The 19,617-nt window shown below is 42.9% G+C and overlaps 1 protein-coding gene across 10 annotated transcripts in view; it reads left to right on the forward strand.

Moving 5' to 3' along the window:
• The first annotated feature begins 1,157 nt into the window (after window positions 1-1,157).
• The window catches only part of HHAT (hedgehog acyltransferase), a 252,438-nt gene continuing 233,978 nt past the window's right edge, over window positions 1,158-19,617 (forward strand). The window contains exons 1-5 of one of the 10 annotated variants that reach the window (XM_077338408.1): window positions 1,158-1,382; window positions 7,177-7,271; window positions 8,569-8,653; window positions 10,726-10,787; window positions 12,749-12,903. In XM_077338408.1, the coding sequence (XP_077194523.1) occupies window positions 12,795-12,903 (109 nt within the window). In that variant the 5' untranslated portion in view covers window positions 1,158-1,382; window positions 7,177-7,271; window positions 8,569-8,653; window positions 10,726-10,787; window positions 12,749-12,794. Of the gene's footprint in view, window positions 1,383-7,176; window positions 7,272-8,568; window positions 8,654-10,725; window positions 10,788-12,748; window positions 12,904-19,617 lie in introns of those variants that run through there. The other 9 variants (XM_077338399.1, XM_077338335.1, XM_077338417.1 and 6 more) reach the window with 9 other exon arrangements.

The raw sequence follows: 19,617 nt of genomic DNA on the forward strand, positions 1-19,617 counted from the left end.
AATAACATTAGTTAGCATATTTCCTGAGACACAAACTCAAGATCACAACAGGAACTCAGCATCACGTGTGCTCTGATTCCATGAATGCTTAAATATGTCTTGTAGAATTGAAAGGGACTTACTGCCAATACCTATACATAGAATTCGTCTAATTATCCCTAAAACTCCCTGTTATACTCACAGATATTATTCACTCCATCCCACAAAAGAAGCCTTGCATTTTAAGGGGTACTGTGTTGTGTTCAGGCCACAGGCGTTGGCAGGTTCACTGAAGATAAGCTACAGATTTTTAAGAAATTCAGACACATTTATACCCTGTCAGGTCAATCATTTTCTGATCCATGTTAGAAACGCTTGGACAAAGTATTCTTTTTACAGTTTTTTTACACTGAGACCAGTGGTTGAACCTGAGAACTTCTATATACAGAGAAGTAGCTCTCCCAGACAACTACAGCCCAATTACAGATACTGGAAATGTGAAGGGAATGGACAAGCCCCAAGCTAGAGCTCGTCAGATCATGGAAGTGAAGCAGGGTCTGACCTGGTAGATTAGATCATGATGTTCTAGCTTTCTAAGTGCAAATGTGTTATATTGATGCAATGTAGTTTATATAAAATTATATGAGTAGATGAGATGTAGTCAAAAGGCAGCATAGAAATATACAAGTTATGTTGTAGTCTAGCTTGCCTCTTCCTGGCTGCCAGACAACCCTAAACTCTCCTGGCTGCACTACACACATGCATGGTTACTATTCTGAAAGAAGACAACCAAGAAAGTCCAGGGTTGCTAAGACGAGGCAGGCACAAACCATCTCTGAACGTCTCTTACTTTGGAAACTCTACAAGGTCTCTGCAAAAGAGAGAACAGGAAACAGACACATCCGTCCAAGTGCATACAACATTACTTGTACATTTCCATGCTGCCTTTCGACCACATCTATTCATAATTTTATATCATATACATTGCATTTGTATAACACACTTGCATCTATAAGGCTGAGATATCGAGATCTAATCACTTATGTATAAATCTAACTTTCCGACGACATCGGTGCCGGCCGATCCTAGGAGCGTTAATCCAGAAGGCGCTCAAAGCCTTCATGTAAACCTAATGCGCATAGAATCGCAATGAATCTCCCCCGCCGGTTCTTTGTCTTCACTTGGATCTAAGGCCCACTCAGTTCAGCGGCGCTTACTCTCCCATCAATGTCCGTGGAAGTATAGCGACTAGGAGCCCACGACTTCCACGGAATAGCGCCTGAGAAGACCTGGGTAAGCATCGCGGAGAAGAGGCGGAGCGACAGCCAACTGGGCCGGAGCCGGAAACGCGCCGAGACGGCTCGGGCTGCGTAAGGAGTCGGGTGGCGCTTGCTGCGTTGCAGGTCGGTCTTTTTGTTTGTTCCGCTGAGCCCCGCGTTGATCCAAAGGCTGCGAATGGAGAACTACTCCCTAGAAGGAAGGGAAGGGGGGTTCGGAGCTGCGGGCAGCCCAATTCTGCCTGGAATCCGAGAGGGAAGTTGGGAAATGCTCCTTTTGCGGGGGAAGGAAATTCCTAAGGCTGTTCCCAAAAAACTTTGTAAATGGCTGTACGAGGAGAGAGAGAAAGTACTGCGGTGGAGCTTGGTTAAAGCCAGAGTTTAGCACTGGGACCGGCTCAGATGCATCTTACAGTGTTGTAGGCTGTCTCTGAGCGTGTGCAAAAATGGAAAAAAATGATTCCTATGCCAGTATTTTGGATTCGTTGTGCTATTAATTCATTCTCGGTATTGTGCGAGTACAAGAATTGTGAGTTTGGAGGGACATCTTAAATGCTTCAGAGACTGTACCATTATTATTATGCTCCTTCAAAAAGCACTGGGTTTTCCATGGTTTGTTTTGAACCCATTCCTGGTCTACCTGGAATGTTAACCACATATTGTTGTCCATCATCATCATCCCCACAGCACCTGGTCAGGCCTCCTAATTTTTATACTAATTCTGCTATTTGTGTGCAGTTTAATTTCCACAAGTATGGAGGGAAGTAAGGTTGAAGAACCTGCAGTATTGACTTCACCCGCTGAAATACTTCCTTCCACCCTAGTTGGACACCTTGTCTTTTTTGGATCAGTCTCAGTACTTGTGACTATGGCAGAAATGGTAGTGTTTCTGATATGCGTGATGTCTGCCAAAGCAAGGTTGCCGTTCAACCTTGCAATCAAGTGATATTTCCACTTGGTTAGCACAGGAGAAAGTGGCTGAGGTGCACAAAGGATCTTTGGGATTGAGAAGCTCCTAGGGGGTCTGACTAAGCTCCTAGGGGGTCTGACTAAGGCTGCCACTTACCTTTGCCTGCGGGTTGCTGAGTACAAAATGGTGGGCAATAAGAGAATATGACTAATAAATATGCAGAATGGAGTTAGAGACAGATAGGAGGAACCTGGGGGAAGTCTCAAGTTTGCTGAAAAGTGTCAAAACTTTTTCAAAGGGTAATTAAACTCTCCAAAATAAGAGATGCAGCCCCTATAGTAACAGGGTCCTGTCCACCGGTGACCACTATACAACTGGGCCAGACTTTTCCTGGGGAGAGACTGCCAGTAATAGAAAGAAGGGAGGAAAGCTGAGGGAGGAGTCTTGGAGGACTGGAGATGTGCCAGAAGATTGGAGGAGAGTGAATGTTATCCCAGTCTTCAAAAAAGGGAGGAGAGATTACCTGGGAAACTACTGACCTCAGTCATAGGGAAGGTAATGGAGCAGATTTTAAACATCTGAAGGACTTGTTGATCCAGGGAAGTCAGCTCGGATTTGTTTCCAGCAGGTCCTGCCAGACCAACCTGGTTTCCTCCTTTGACCAAGTGACAGGCTTATTTGATCATGGAAACTCAGTTGATGTTATTTACTTTGATTTCAGTAAGGCTTTTGACAGAGTACCCCATGATATTCCAATAGGTAAACTGGAGGACTGCAGACTAGATTTTTGGATGGTTAGGTAGATAGAGAGCTGGTTACAAAATTGCAACTAAAGAATAGTTGTCAGTAGTATTTCATTGGATTGGAGAGAAGTGAGAAGGGCTCGGTACTGCGTCTGGTACTTTTCAACATTTTAATCAATTATCGAGATGAGGGGGTAGAGGGACTCCTCATTAAATTTGCAGATTACACCAAATTGGGAGGAGTAGTGAACACCCCAGAAGATGAAGATAGAGTTCAATAAAATCTGAACATATATCTATATAGGCTAGATATCAGGAAAAAAATTTTTCACATATAGGCTAGATATCAGGAAAAAAAATTTCACTGTCAGAGTAGTTCAGCAGTGGAATAGGCTGCCTAAGAAAGTGGTGAGCTCCCCCTCACTGGATGCTTTAGGATGCTTTGGGCTGATCCTGCGTTGAGCAGGGGGTTGGACTAGATGGCCTGTATGGGGTTGGAGCAGGGGGTTGGACTAGATGGCCTTCCAACTCTATGATTCTGTGATTCTGTGATAATGAAAAAATGATCAAATGAGAACTAAGTGCAATTCAATAAGGAGAACAGTATAGTTCTACATTGGGGTTGCAAAAATGAGAAGCATGCATACTGGATGGGAGATACACTTGGGGTAAATGTGGACTGTAAGCTAAATGTTGAACAGACAGGGTGATGCAGTGGTAAAGAAGGCAAATCCTGGACTGTATCAACAGAGACATCACATCAAAATCGCAAGATGTCATCATCCTTCTGTATGCTGTATTGGTCAGACCACACCTGGAGTACTGTGTGCAGGTCCGGAGGCCTCTCTTCACAAAGGATGACAAAATTGAGAGGGTGCACAGGAGAGTGAGGAGGATGATCCAAGGCCTGCGGTCCAGGCCCAATGAGGAAAGGCTGAGGGACACGGGAATGTTCAGCCTGGAGAAGAAGTTGAGAGGAGACATGATTGTTGTCTTTTAAGAATTTGAAAGGTTGTAACTTAGAGGAGGGCAGGGAAAGGTTCCTATTGGAAGCAGAGGATATTTCCCACAGTAATGGCTTTAAACTATGCATAGAACAGTACCAATTAGATATCTGGGGGGGGGGGGGAGGAATTCACAGAATAGTTCAGCAGTGGAATAGGCTCCCTAAGGAGGTGGTGAGCTCCCCCTCACTGGCAGCCTTTAGGCAGTAGCTGGATAGATACTTATCATGGATGCTTGAGGAGCCAGCGTGATGCAGTGGTTAAGAGCGGTGGCTTCTCATCTAGTGAGCTGGGTTTGATTCTCTGCTCTCTACATGCAGTGAGCTGTGTGACCTTGGGCTGGTCATAGTCCAGATAGTGCTGTTCTGACTGAGCAGTCCTCTCAGCTCTCTCAGCCTCATACCTCACAGGGTGTATGCTGTGGGGAGAGGAAGGGAACACGATTGTAAGTTGCTTTGAGACTTCTTCAGGCAGTGAAAAATGGGGTATAAAAACCAACTCTTCTTCCAGGCTGATCCTGCATTGAATAGGAGTTTGGACTAGATGACCTGTATGACCCCTTCCAACTCTATAGAATTATAGAATCATAGCATATAGAGTTGGAAGGGACTTCCGGAGTCATCTAGTCCAACCCCCTGCACTGTAGGACACTCACAACCCTATCGCTCATGCACTGTAATTTGCCACCCCCTTGAACCTTCACCTATTCTATTCCATTCCATTCCCATTCCTATTCTATTCTATAGATAAGGACATAAGTGAAGGCATGCTGGATCAGACTTACATCCAGTCCAACACTCTTGTCACAAAGTGGCAAAATCCCAGGTGATACCAGGAATTCCACCATCGAGGCCAGATGTCCAGAAGCCCTCCCAATGTGGCCCCTCAAGCACCGATACAGAGCATCACTGCCCAAGACAGAGTAATCCATTTATACTCTGTGGCTTATGGTCCTTTGCTCTATAGCCTTATCCCCTTTTGAAGCTGTCTATGGCTGTAGCCACCACCACTTCCTGCAGCAGTGAATTACATGTGTGAATTCCTCTGGGTGAAGAACTACTTCATTTTATCTGTTCTACTACTCATTGATTTCATTGACAACCCACAGATTCTTCAAATATACTTCTTTCTCTGCCTTATTCCCACAGATTCTTAAAAAATACTTCTTTCTCTGCCTTATTCATCCCATGCATAATTTTGTAAATCTCTCTCTTGTCACCCTTCAGTCATCATTTCATACAGGATTTGTAGTGTGCATGATCCAAAAGCATATGAAAGATGCCTGGTGGAAGAGCTCCCTTTTGCAGGCCCTGTGGAACTGTTTTAGCCCTGATCGCCACTGGGAGCTTGTTCCACCAGGTGGGGACAAGGACAGAGAATGCTAGGGACCATTGGTGTTGGCGAAGCGTAGAGCTCTTTGAAGGGCATAGGCAGGGAGGCGGTCCCTCAGGTATATTGGGCTCTGACCGTGTATGGCCTTAAAGGTAATTATCAGAACCTTTAGCCTGATCTGGAATTCAACTGGCAACCATTGCTGTTGATGGAGAATGGGTTGGACGTGGGACCTCCATGGTGTTGTGAGGATCCTGGCCGCTGGGTTTTGGACCAGCTGTAGTTTTTGGGTCAAGGCTAAGGCCCTGCATAGAGCAATTTTAAGCTTGTGTTGCAACAAACAGCTATGTACAGGATGTTTAAGCCTCTGTCTCGGACTCTTGAGACTTTAAGCTTGTGTTATCTAATATCAGCTATCAATGTATTAGAAAAGTTAGCTTCTATGTTTTTAGCTGCATGGCTTTAAGAGATTGTGTTGTATAAAAATCAGTCCTTTAAGTAGCTAATGAACTTCATTTTAAACAAAATCAAAGGCTGATTTATTCTGTACAGTAGTCCTGGGTATACAAGGCTTGGATTCCTTGATAGTGGGTTTGGTGGGGGGGGGGTTGATGATGATTCCAAATTGATGATTTCAATTTCCTGTGAAATCATTAATTGAATAGTAGGTTAATGTGGGAGATAAGAGTCTGCTCTCGCCGGAAGCTAATGTTACCTGTTCGTTACAGATGAGGGATGGACACAGCAGATGGTGAGCATAATCATGATTGACTGATGTCACTCTGAAAATCAACCCATATTACAAATTACGATTTATGTACTTGATTTTTATACTGCCCCTCTACTCAAGTGGTCTCGAGGCAGTTTATAGTAATAAAATACTGTAACAAATTAAACCAATTAAAAGATCTTAATATTGAAAAGAATCGAGAACAGCCAGGATTACAACCCACTACAAATGAGTTTATAACACAGATCAATATGGTGTACCAATATTATCATATATGTGCATCTTTAGTGGGCCTTTATTTCAGGAAAGCAACATGCCTAGGATTAGGTGGAAAGAGCAATTCAGTGTATGCGCTTGCATTGACTTTGCATCACCTCAAGTACTGTGCTTTTTGGTGGAATCAGTTCACACAGTTAGTTGCCAAATCCCAATACATCCTTAACATTAAGGGCAATGAGGGCGGGCTCTGTCCGGGATGAGGAAGGGTGCTGAATGTCAGTCCGCTGGCAGTCCTTTGCCGCCGGACTGATAAATCGGGAGGCATGAAGTGCCTCCTGATCCGCCCCCCTCCAATGTCGGCCGCATGCGGCCGACTGCTGCCATTTCGTCCATTGCCGCGGACAGGACACATTGCCGCCTGGCCAAGAGGAGCTGACGGCGGTGGCGGCCGCCTAGAGGACAGGTTGCTGCCGGCCCACGCAGCCGGTGCCCGCGGTGGAGGCGGGGGCCGTAGAGGAGCAGCCCCGACTCTGTCCCGGCCCTGAGCCGGCCTGCTGCCATTTGCTGCCTTGCCACCACCAACGGAGGTAGGCGGCGGGCCAGGGGGGGAAGAGGTGGCGGCGGGGAAGGCGGCAGCAGCAGCTGCAGCAGGGAAGGCCCCAAGGCCTCCCCACGGCCATCCTCGGGTACGAGGGGGGGGCCCTGGAAGGCGGAGAGCCGCCCCACCCAATACACGAGGCCCTCTAGCGCCCGCTGTATTTAAAGTACAGCGGGCTTAGTTTCTAGTATGGCATAGACATGTAAGGGAGTGAACATACAGGAGGGGAGCAAACACCGTTGTCATTCTCATATGCAAATACAAACTCTAGATTACTGAGCATATACACATGTAGCTTGGAGGTCTGTGCTAAATTGGTGCATATGACTTAGATGGCTCTAATGTGACCCTGATCTCCATGCTCTTGTTTGTTTGTTTTCTTAGATTTTTATACCGACCTTTCCATATGGCCCAGGACGATTTACATGGAATGTTTTCGGAAACATAGAACGTCATATATTAAATAACAGTCACAACAGGTACAGCATTGTACTTTACTTGTGATTTCTTTAGGGGATAAGTGTACATACAGTAATCCAGGGCAGAGAAATGTGTCATGTGTAAACCAGGCCTTGAGCATTCTCTCTCACATCTAACTATCAGATCTCTATACTTTTTTTTAATGATGATTTATAAAGTAAAACTGTTTGGACCTGAACAGAAAGAAAGGAGGAGGCATCTTTCATCTGCCCTCAGTTGTTTGGTAGTTTTTATTGTTTTGAAATTTACAGTGGTCAGTATATTCTATGGCACTGGGAAGTTTTGAAACGAGAGGTATCTGGTATCTAGGGCAGACATGATGTTTAGCTCATGCTCAATCTCTCTCTCTTGAATTCCTCTTCCATTCTCTATTGGCATTAATCAGTTTGATGTTATACCAGAGCTCCTGCTTAGGGTGTGAAATAAGCGTGGATTTAAATTCTGCTGCAAGGCTTTGTTGGGACTAAGGCCTCTGGCAAGAACTTCCTCACAGAAGGACATGTTTCTATGCAACCAAGAGGGTCATATTTGTGCTTGGCCCTAGGTGGCTTTAAGCAAACTGATATTTCATAGCTTCAGCACCTTCCCTCCCAATTCTGACATATTTTACAGGATCACTATGGAATACTAATAACATTTTAAAAGCACAGTATAGTGCTAAATATGATGGCATTTCATAAGAATACCTAATTTTTTTTAGCATGGAACGATCACAAAGAGATCACTACTGTTTTCTAGTTCTGTCTACACCAGGCTTTCTCAACCAGGGTTTTGTGAAATCCTGGGATATCTTAATGGCCCTGGAAGGGTTTCCTGATAAAGTGGGAGCAAATTAATTTTTAAAAATTATTAAACATTTATTAAACAACCTGTGTGCCTGGCCAATGATGGGCAGGAGGGGGTGGGAAGGGGAGGAGCCCTAGGTGGGCATGTACACAGCTGTGCTTCCCAACCATATTTTGAACAACCATGTCACTTCTGCGGTTTCTTGAAGCCTGAAGAATGTTTCAGGGATTTCTCAGTGGTAGAAAAGTTGTGAAAGGTTGGTCCAGACACTTCCTGTATTAAGAGAATTTTAGGGAGTAGCAATGTTGGTTTATAGTAGAGCAGCTAGATCTGATGACGGGAGCTTTCACTCTCCAAAACGTATACTCTGAAAATCTTGTTATAGTCTTAAGGTGCTACTAGAATCTAGCTCTTCTGTATTAATAGATGGCATTGTTTATTCCATAATTTGCAGCCAATTCCTTATCCCCAGGATATAGAAATATTTGACTTGTTCTGTTCCTTTTGCAGAACTTGTGGAGATTTGAAAAATGGCTTTTGCTCGGATTGTTCCCCTACTGTTTCTTAGGATCCACCGTTCTTCTTCCTGGTGAAGGTGATTGTTATTTAATCCATTTTAGAAGTTGTTATTGGAACTTATGTTGCATCATCTTATTTCTCAAGGTTTCGAATGAAGAAACAATCTAGGAGCAGGCATTTAAGTTTTATTTTTAAGACTAGGGACGAAACCTGTTGCATTCAGGAATACAACGGGCACCAGATTGGGGTGAGGTGGAATAACTTTGTAGATAGCCTCTCCCTCCCCCCCAGGACCTGGAAAGCCTGCAGGCTGGAGGCCCCCAGGCAGGGAACTCATCAGCAGGGGCAGCTCTCACGCAGCAGGGATCTGCAGCCTCTGAGCCTTGGAGGGAAGTGGAAGGAGGAGGGGTGGTCAGGGGTGGGAGACAGAAGGCGATTGGCAAGCTGGTAGGAGGAAGAGGCCCTTAAGGGAGGGAGAGCTGCCTTGAGTGGGTGTTAAGCACTGAGTGGCACTTAAGCCATGAGACCAGCTTCTCCTCCTAGGCCTTACCAGAAATATTAAGCAGAACAGATATGTTTTAATTGTATTATATCTAATGACCATACTGTTTTGACTTCTTATAATTTTGTTTATGTAACTTCGGTCCCAGTAAATAATTTTCAGATCTTCAACATTTCCACCTCCAAATTTCTGTTTCACTGAATAGCAGAAGAGTTGTGTCATTTGTCATCCTTGAAGTGTCGGGCACTGTGCAATAAGTGCTGATTGACTTCTGCTCCAGTGTGATATTGAGTGGCTACCTGCCAGTCAGCACCAACAAAACCAAAACAACAGTGGTACAATTATTATATCCCACACCATGGCCTTGGTTTAGATTAGCATGTGCAGATATTTACACAGGTACTTTCCATATTGTAAAAATGTGAAAGCCTTAGGGGGAAAATGAGGATTTAAATGTTTTAGTATTTAATGTTTTTTCTCCAATTGAAACATTGGAAAATTTGTGGAATAATGGAGAAAAAAACCCACCCTTGCATGAAATATGTGTTCTCTTGGAATGAATGAAATGCTTTTAAAGCTTTGGAATTCCAATACAGCACTGGGATTAATGAAATGCTCTATTCTTTGAGAATGTGTAGGTTGATGATTTTAATGTAAGCCAATCTGCAGCATTAGATAATGATAATTCATGTGTATACTACAGACATATGCCTTAATATGTATGATGGTAACACACTGTTTAAGAGTTTTCAATGTCATAAATTGTGAACACAACATCTGAATATGCTGCTAGCCCTATTATGACTGTAATTTTGTTTATAAAAACCCCAAGGTATTCATACTTTTAAATTTGATGATTATATGGACTACACTTGTATATGCTAAGTTAAAAGGATGTTGCAAAAGCAAGAAATTAAGTTTAAACTTGCATATAGTTTTGCATATATTTATATTTTCTGAAGAGCCTCTTGTGGCGCAGAGTGGTAAGGCAGCTGTCTGAAAGCTTTGCCCATGAGGCTGGGAGTTCAATCCCAGCAGCCGGCTCAAGGTTGACTCAGCCTTCCATCCTTCCGAGGTCGGTGAAATGAGTACCCAGCTTGCTGGGGGGTAAACGGTAATGTCTGGGGAAGGGAATGGCAAACCACCCCGTATTGAGTCTGCCATGAAAACGCTGGAGGGCGTCACCCCAAGGGTCAGACATGACTCGGTGCTTGCACAGGGGATACCTTTACCTTTACCTTTATATTTTCTGAGTAGCTATTTTCCATAGTTCTAAAATTGTACAGAGAATGTACACACGTTACCTTCCTGCATCTCAACCTGCTTTTTAGAACTCCACGTGTACTTAAAGTGTAGAAAACGATCTGCCACTGAGGAGGGCTGTTTCCTGAATTGTGAGATGTCCATCTGTTGTTTCCAGTCCTGCATTATGTGTGTGCAGCTCCCAGGGCTGCACAGGGCGATTCACATAGAAACAATACAGGTAGCTGATGATCTCTTTGATGGAAAGGAAAAGGATACTCTTTTGAATACATTTAATTGCTGTATTTTTCAGGCCTATGTATATACATTTTCAGTGTTACAGATTTTTAACACAACATCTAAGTATGCTGCTATTCCTATTATGACTGTAATTTTGTTTGTAGAAAACCAAGGCATCATGAGATGTATATACAATTCTGGCTGCTGGATAAGACTAAGAAGCAGAGTGAGTAGCATCTCTTTGCAAGCAGAACTCTTCATTCAGCAAGGAATTGTATGTTTGGAAGCTTGCTCTAGTAGATATTTGGCCCCTAGCCGCTTTGGTGCACCCTTGGATAATAGCACCTGTAGTTGCTATTATTATTATTATTATTATTATTATTATTATTATTATTATTATTATTATTATTATTATTATTATTATTATTTATACACCACCCTTCTTGCTGAGACTCAAGGTGAATTCCATGGTGTCAATTGAGTACAATCAATATGATGGTATATTCAATGAGCAATGCTATAGAGTTTGGACTACAGAAATCTAAAAACAAACAAATATCAAACAGAGCTGAAACAAAGTATGAGCTTTAAAACATTATATTAAGTAGTATAAAACGATCTAATTTGGAACTTACTCACAGAGTTAGATAGCAATACACAGGGCCATTTCGCACGGCTTCAAAATAGCACAATGGTTGCTAATTGAAAACGCTACTAATTTGCCTTAACGCATGACATCGCAGACAATCTGCAACACTCCTGAAACCAATCAGCAAAAAGCGCTTCGTTGTAGCGCTTTCAGGGGAATCCAGAAAAGTGGATTCACCCTCCGGATAGCGATACACTCCTGCAACCAATCTGCAACACTAGCGCTAAAGACCTGTGCGTTACCATTGTTGCGGGTTCTTCAAAGTCCCTCCCCCTGGCTCTCTCCTCCGATCTTCGGGCGAAGCGAACGCCATTTTTTTTTCTCCGAGCGAGCGGGGATAAACGCACCAGCGAGCCTCTTTCTGTTTAGAGGCTTCCCTGGCTTCAGTCCTTCACCTTTAGTCACTAAGCACAAACCACATAAAAGCCCGTTTGCTGAAATAAAGTCCCTTTATTTTTTACACATTAATTCAGCCGAAAATCGGGCCCGTGAGAGGGGGGGGGATTTTTTTTTATCACTCGAGGCAGCGTGCCAACGATCATACAATCAAACGACAGCTCACATTAGGCAGCTGGATGGGTCTCTCCGTTGCAACGAATCTACCTAGATTTGTTGCTATGGGTCGTTTTTTTTTAAAATAAACCTTTCTTAAAGGGAAAGGGGCTGTTTGGGAGCATGCTAACGGCTGCCCATTGGCTGCTTGACGGCCAGGGGCGGGACGAGCTTGGCAATAGCGCTTCCTTTCTAGCGATTTCTGCCGAGACCGGAAGCCTGTGGGAAACGCTAAAAAATGCAACTGATTCCACTACAAAGGCAGGTATGCATAACGACGACTTCCACTATTTTAAATGGCGATTTTTCATTCCGCAAACAATTTGCAACAAAGATCCCCGTGCGAAAAGGCCCACAGTGTAGATCATAGTTCCTATCCCTTTACCAAAGTAACTTTCTGAGTATTTCATTATAGTACAGTTTTGTTTACATGTCCAGAAAGCCCTCCTAAGTAATTCTGTTCTGCATAGTCTGTGGGAAGCCCAGGAGAATGGGAGCCCTCCTAACCCTCTCAGGGAGGCCATTCCAGAAGGTGGAGGCCACAAGAAAGAATGCACGTGTATGGGTTCTGTCTGTTTTCAGGATGGTAGTTGCAGAAAGCCCTGCAGGGATGAGTGAAGTTTGTGTTGTGGAGCACAGAGAGAGAGAGAGCCAGTCAAGCAGATAAGAGAGATCAAGACTATGAAAGGCTTTGTACTTGAGTCCAGTAACAAATGGGCAACCAATGGAATGACCACAGAATGGGAATGACGTTCTTCAAAGCATCTGCCTTTCCAACAAGCATCACTTCTGTTTTGTCTGGGTTTAGTTTCAATTTCTTTACAGCTCATATAGCTACTCATCAACAACACTCAGGCATCGATTTAGGACCCTTTTGAAAGCCTGACAAACATGGATGAAAATTATATTTGTTTAGGTTTATTATCCTGCCTACCCTGCAACCTCAGTATGTATCCAGCTGAAGTGCATTATCTTCTTGTTTACAGGTATTGTTTTCTAAGATGTCATCATAGGAAGCACTGAGGCTGAGAAATGCCATTACAATTAGAATTGCTGCCACAATGGGAATTCTATCTCTACATTGTTCTTTCTTTTGGTTTCCATTTTTATTCTTTCTATGAAGTATTCCTAATCTCTCGAGGTAAGTCTCTTTTGCATGCTCATTCATTTTAGGTACTGATTGTTTTTGGCTTTTGTAGTTTGCAGTGTATTGACTTAAATAGTAAGAGTTAATGGGGTTCTTTCTAACAGTCTCCAGCAGAGCACCCCACAGTGGCTTTTTCCTTGAAGCTTTTAGGTACCCTTTCTTTGTGTGAATGGGAACTGCAAAGAAGGCATGTGAAAGGTACAAGCTGTGCTCATATTCTTTAATGAAAGTGTAATTGAAGGCTTATACTTTTCTTAGTAACAAATGACTAGAAGCATTACTAGAAGCATAACTTGACATTTACCTTTTAACAGAAACAGACAAATGTGAAGGTCAGCTTGCTAATACTTTTTCAAGGGAACAGCTGCAAAAAAAATTGATTCTTTATAATCTCGTCGAATATTTTCCTTGTCTGATGAAAAAAAAAGTCTGAATGTTCATGGTTTAATGTGTGTGTTTAATTTGGAGTAGTGTCATTAAATTCAAAAAAGTTTAAAAGTAATTGTTTTTAAAACTAGGCCCAACATTATTGAATTTTAGAGAGCTAGAAACTGTGACTGTCAGCCTTGGTTTTGGATTTGGTTGTTGATCAATCAACCTCAATTTAATGTATTAACTAAAATATTTATGCTCTTTCCGATAGCTTAGGGTGCTTTAAAATTCAAATTAAAAATATAGTAAAAAATCCATAAGTTAGAAATCCATTAGAAATCCTGGCCAATAGAGTAGCCTTGCACCAACCTCTGACTGCCACTAAAATAGCTTCTTCTTCACCTTCTCAGAGTGCCTATTTCATAGGGTGGGAGATAGGATGGAAAAAGCATGGGCTGTAGTTGGTGTCCTGTGTGTGAGAGGAGCTAGCAGATGACAACTAGGGATGTGTGATTTGTTTTGGATGAAAAGTACCCAAAACAATGCTGATTTGGGTAGTTTTCAGACCTATCTGAGCTGAATTGCCCATCCCCGTACCCTATACTAGCTGTTATCTGAATCATGAATCAGTGATTCAGCCACAAATCGACCAGCTTAAAGGAAATGTCTGGGGAGGGCTGGGGAAGAGCATGCCAAACAGCTGATCTGTCATGGTGTATCCTTTAAATGTCTCCCCTGCCCAGCCTTCTCAGGCTGTGGAGACACTCACCATTGCCTGGGAATGTTGGAGGGGGGAGAGTCATGTGCATTAAAAAAAAAAAGGTATTTTTTCAGATTTGACTCCAATCAATTTGGGTATGATTTTTTTTCCTGTGCATGTGCCTAATTACAATGTAGGGATCACAACCTGAGATTATTAATCTGCAGGGGACAGCATTCACTTAAGCTTCGGAGTAAAATATGAACTTGTTTTAAATTTTTGCTCTAGTCTGTTATTTTAGTGTTTGGGACATAATCAACTGATCCCTACTAACAGGGATGTTCCCAAGTGGGCTGAAGGAGACTGTGATTCAGCCCCTGTTGAAGACCCTGCAAACTACCGCCATGTCTTGTACCTAGCATTTCTGGGGAAGGTGGTGAAGTGGACAGCTGTAGACCAATTAAAGGGAAGCTTTGGTGTTGGACCCATTCCAGTCCAGTTTCCAGTGTGGCCACAGTGTGGCCAGTGTGGGGCACTGGTCATTCTGATGGATGACCTCTGAAGATGGTTGGACCAAGGTTGGTCGATACTTCTGGTACTGTTTGATCTTACCGCAGCATTCAACTTAGTAAATCTTGAGCTACTTGTTTGCCAGCTAACCAATGTGGGAGTTCCAGGGTCAGCCTTCCAGTGGCTGGTCTCCTTCCGCCAAGGTTGGGGAATCATAGAGTTGGAGCTAGCTTGCTGTAGTGGTTAGGAGTGCTAGAAAGGGAGACTGCAGAAATGCAAGTTATTACAACACTCAAAACAATGACGTACCCTGGACTCAACAAGGACATAGGTTTTTTTATCTCACTATACATGCTAACCTCATTCAACTCTTATATCTACATTCCTCACAATTTATTTTATTTGGGACAATGTGACTGTAAGGTGAGGTTAGTGATATGTAATGGAATTTTGAGTTTAACTCCCTGGTCTTGGGCTGAGATAGCTGCCAGCGTAGCAATTCACTTGCAGGAATGTTTCACACTTGTATGGTGACAGATGGGCCCAGCAGCCAATGGTGGGGTGGGAGCTATTGATCACTGACATAGATAGTTTTATTTCTCCTAGGTTTTTGTGAACTACAACTGAATTTGAGGGGACTGATTGGCTATTTTGGCAAAGAATTATCATATGGCTGTATTTGGATGTGTGACGCAGTTTACTAATTTAACAGAAATAATTTTTGCTTTATATTCCCACTGTATGATGGAAGTTCATAGTCTGAGGAAGAGTGCTTGCACTCGAAAACTCACGCCTTGAATAAATCTTTGTTGGTCTTAAAGGTGCTACTGGCCTCTGATTTTATTGTGCTACTTCAGACCAACACAACTACCCATTTGAATCTGTTCCACAACCAGTTCTTCAAATTATATCATAGAAATATATAAAGTTTCTTATCTGAGACTTCGCCAACTTTAATACAATGGACTATAGTTATTCAAAAGCCTTTTGTAACTAACATGTTGGAGGACAAGAGGGTTCTGCTTCTGCTTGCAGAATAAAATGCAACAGCTTCATGTAATTTATTGACTGTTAACTGTTCTTATCAAATTATTCAAAGGAATCTTGTGTGATTCGGCTTACCTTACAAAAAACTTTTGGAAGAAAGGAAGATTGTTAAGGGACATCATATTCCCCTTTAGTACTTCCAACTCCTTAACCATTTATTTTCTTAATCAAAGCTGTCTGATCCCCCTCATGCAGAGAAAGTATGCAACAGTACAAAGCGCAGTAGAAATGTCACATTCATTGACTTTGATAGTCACATTGTGTCTTTGATGGCCATCTTTCCATGATCTTCAGTCCTTTTGAACATGATGAGCCAGGAGTTAGAATCACAGAATCATAGATTTGGAAGGTACCTCCAGGGTCATCTAGTCCAACCTCCTGAACTGTGTAGCAAATTGGCCGCCAAAGCGGCCAAAACGGCCGATTAGCTTGCAGCCTGGCAAGCTTCTCACTTCGGGAGGGGAGGGAAGAGAAGCTTGCCGAGCCACAAGCTAATCGGTCGCTTTAGCTTTAGCGGCCAATTTGCTCGCGGCCCGGAGGGGCTGGGAGGGGAAGCCGCGGCCGCCGGCATGGCGGAGGCGCAAACGCACATGCGCGTTTGCGCTGGGGCTGCCGCGCATGCACGGGCCCCCCGGGCCGCCCTCTCCGCCCACTACTCTGCAGTGGTCTGCGGCAAGCGGAAGCTTGCGGACCGCTGCTTTACGTGACAGACCTTGAAGTACTTGAAGATGGCCATCATATCATCTCTTAGTCGTCTTCTCTGCAGGATAAACAGACCAAGCTCCCTCAGCTTTTCCTCATACATCTTGATCTCCAAACCCCTCACCATTTTCCTTGCCCACCTCTGGACTCACTCCAGTTTGTTTACATCTTTCTTCAACTGTGGTACCTAAACCTGAAACCAAAACATACTACTGCTAAGACAGGTCCTTCCCATCCTATAATGATGCATTTGTTTTTCCTATCTAAATGTAGAACTTTACATTTTTCACTATTGAAATTCATTTAACCCAGTTTTCTACCATGTCAAGATCATCCTGATTCTGTTTTCTGGTGTGTTTGCTATCCCACCCAGCTTAGTATCATCTCCATATTTAATAAGCACCCCCTCTATTCCTTCATTCATATTATTTATTAATATATGTTGAATAACACGGGGCCCAGGACAAATCCCTGAGGCACTTCACTTCTCACTCCTCTCCAAGAGAATGACAAACAAGTTAGTTCTAGTTATTTCTTTTCACTTAGGAATCTCTTGCTGTAGGAAAGAGATGTTTCTCCAGTGGAGAAGAGCTTTCACTTAATAGAAGGAAACCATAAGATCCAATCCAATCTAAATAAAAAGTCTACGTGGGTTGATTCATGTGTATTTATCAGTCTGTCTGTCTATCTCAGAAGTGGCTGGGGAAGAATCTTTATCCCTTTAACATACTTCCTCAATCCACACTTTATCAGACATTTTTCTGCTTATTGTTTTAGATTTATTGTGTGTCTAGGTCAGTCTTTCTCAATTTTTTTTTATCATTGGTAAACCCCTGAAACATTTTTCAGGCTTTGAGAATCCCCAGAAGTGGCTCAATCTTGCAGAATATGGTTGGGAAGCATAGCTGTGTACATGCCCATCAGGGGCCCCTCCCCTTCCCACCCCCTTCAGGTCCATCATTGGCCATTTGGGGGGGGGGGCAGGTTAACATGGCCATATATAGTTATATCACCTGATCAAATGTTTAACAAATTAAAAAATATATTTAAAAAACAAATAACTCCCACCCATTCAGGAAACCCATCCAGGACCATTGAGAAACCCCAAAGTTTTACGAAAGCCTGGTCTAGATATTTCCACCTCCCCTCCCATGTTTTTGCCATGGGTATTTTCCTGACCCTCAAACTGTGTGTCTGTGAAAACCTGGTAGAGTTGCTGAAGACTGCTTTCATAGCATTCTGAATTGGGAGGATAAGCATCAACTCCTTCATTGCCATGGGCATGCTCACATAGCCCAACATCCTCCCTTTCAATTTTTCATATAATACATTCCACGTGGTGGCCATCTGCACATAAGCCTGAGTTACACACTATTTTCTTTTCTTTTTTAAAGACAATCTTAGCTGAAATGTGATGGCAGATATGCTTGAAGTTATTTTAGATTTGTATTATATATCAAAACATAGTCTTCATCTGTTTCAAAACAATTTACTTGGAGATGAAGTTTGGCACTTCACTTGTCAGTGTGGTGTTAAAATAAATTGCCATATCTTTTTTTTTCCACGAGAGGGAGATAGCAAAGCAGCCTTCAGAAATGCTGAAAACCAAAACCAGTGTGTGGCTAGATAACTGAATCAGAGCAGCCTCTTTTCATACTATGGGGTCTGAGGAGATAAGATGGGATAGAAATGTTTTAAATCAATATATTGAAATAAATATTTCTGTTCAAGGATTGTTAGTGTCTTGAACTTTAAAGTACCATCTGTAGCAAGCTAGCAAGATTAAATGTACTTCCCTAAAACCATACATTTTTGTGTTCAAAATGTACATGTTTGAGCACTCAATAACTTAGGTCATTTTTATCGTAATTTCTAGGAATGGTTGGAAATCAGGTTTAGAGGCTTGGGTGAACTTGTACTTTAGTATTTTTATACCAGTTTGATAAAAGACAGACTGGGCCATGAAGTTTCCATGTCTGTTTTCCATTTGAGAAATTACTGTGCATGTAATGTCAGACCTCTCTGTAGGAAATGTCATGATGCTGACTGGACATTTGCAGAATACATAATCTAGGTTCTTGTCTGTTGTCAGGTAATATTTAACTGAATGCTGTAGATAAGTCATCAAAGATATTTGTCCAGGAAGACATAGGGGAAGCCAGTATTATGTATTATAGCAAATCTAGTCATAGAATCATAGAATTTGAAGTGTCCTCCAGGGTAATCTAATCCAATCCCATGCAGAATTCAGGAAGTTCACAACTACCTGGCCACCCAAAGTGACCCCAATTCCATGTCCAGATGATGCCCCCCAACCCACCCCCCGAACTTCTGGCTAGTCTGGTCTGGAGGAAATTCATCTTCTGACCCCAAAGTGGCCAATAGCAGTTCGCTGGGCATGCAAGAAAGGGCCACAAGAGCCAAGCTCAGACACAATCCCTTCTGCCCACCTACTTACAATCTGCCAACATTTTGGGGAGTCCAGGTGACCGTCCATCAGGAGATAAGACCTGGTTGTCATCTGTATTGTAAACCATTTGATATTCTTTAAAGCAGGGCATAAAAACCAACCCCCTTGCAGATTTGCTGGTTTCTCTGACTAAAGTTCTGAGTGTGTCAGTACAATCTTATGTAGAGTTCCTTCAGTGAAAGTCAGTGATTTAGGCTGGTGCAACTTTTCATCAGATTACACCATAACCCTGCACATGAAACCACACATTGACTGAATGTGCTGACCCCACCCTTTGCTTCTGCATGACCTTTGGCTTGTGAGCATGACACCTGCACGTGGAGGCAATGTCCTCAAATATGCTTTCTTGGTTTGTGAAAGTTGCTGGACTTAAGGAAGGAGCATCCACATGGATACTGTCTCTGTGTGCAAGTGACATGCTTATGAGCCAACAATCACATGGAGATGAAGGCCAGCATGCCCATCCCCATCCTCTCTCTTTGTATGTTCTGTCATTGCATGCAGTGGTCATATATAATATGGTTGCCAGCCTCTTCTGGCCACTGGTGGAGGATGGAAGGGTAGGGTTGTCAGATCCAGGTTGGGAAGCTCCTGAAGATTTGGGGTTGGAGTCTGAGGAGGACAGGGACATCACTAGCGTAGAATACCATAGAGGCTGCCCTTCAAAGCATCCATTTTCTTGAGGGGAACTGATCTCAATTTGAGGTGTAATTCCAGGGGATCCCCAAATCCCACCTGGTATCCCTAGCCAATACAGATCTGAGAGGGAAAAATAGTTAGTAACTCACCTTGGGCAAGTTCCCTGGGAGTGAATAAGTCATTCCCAGTCTCTGTTAATATTTTTTCATATACCAAGAGTCCTGTGCATGAGAAAATAACTACTACTACTATACCAGTAATTTAGAAG

This window comes from Paroedura picta, chromosome 1, assembly GCF_049243985.1.
Source record: "Paroedura picta isolate Pp20150507F chromosome 1, Ppicta_v3.0, whole genome shotgun sequence".
Taxonomy (NCBI): domain Eukaryota; kingdom Metazoa; phylum Chordata; class Lepidosauria; order Squamata; family Gekkonidae; genus Paroedura; species Paroedura picta.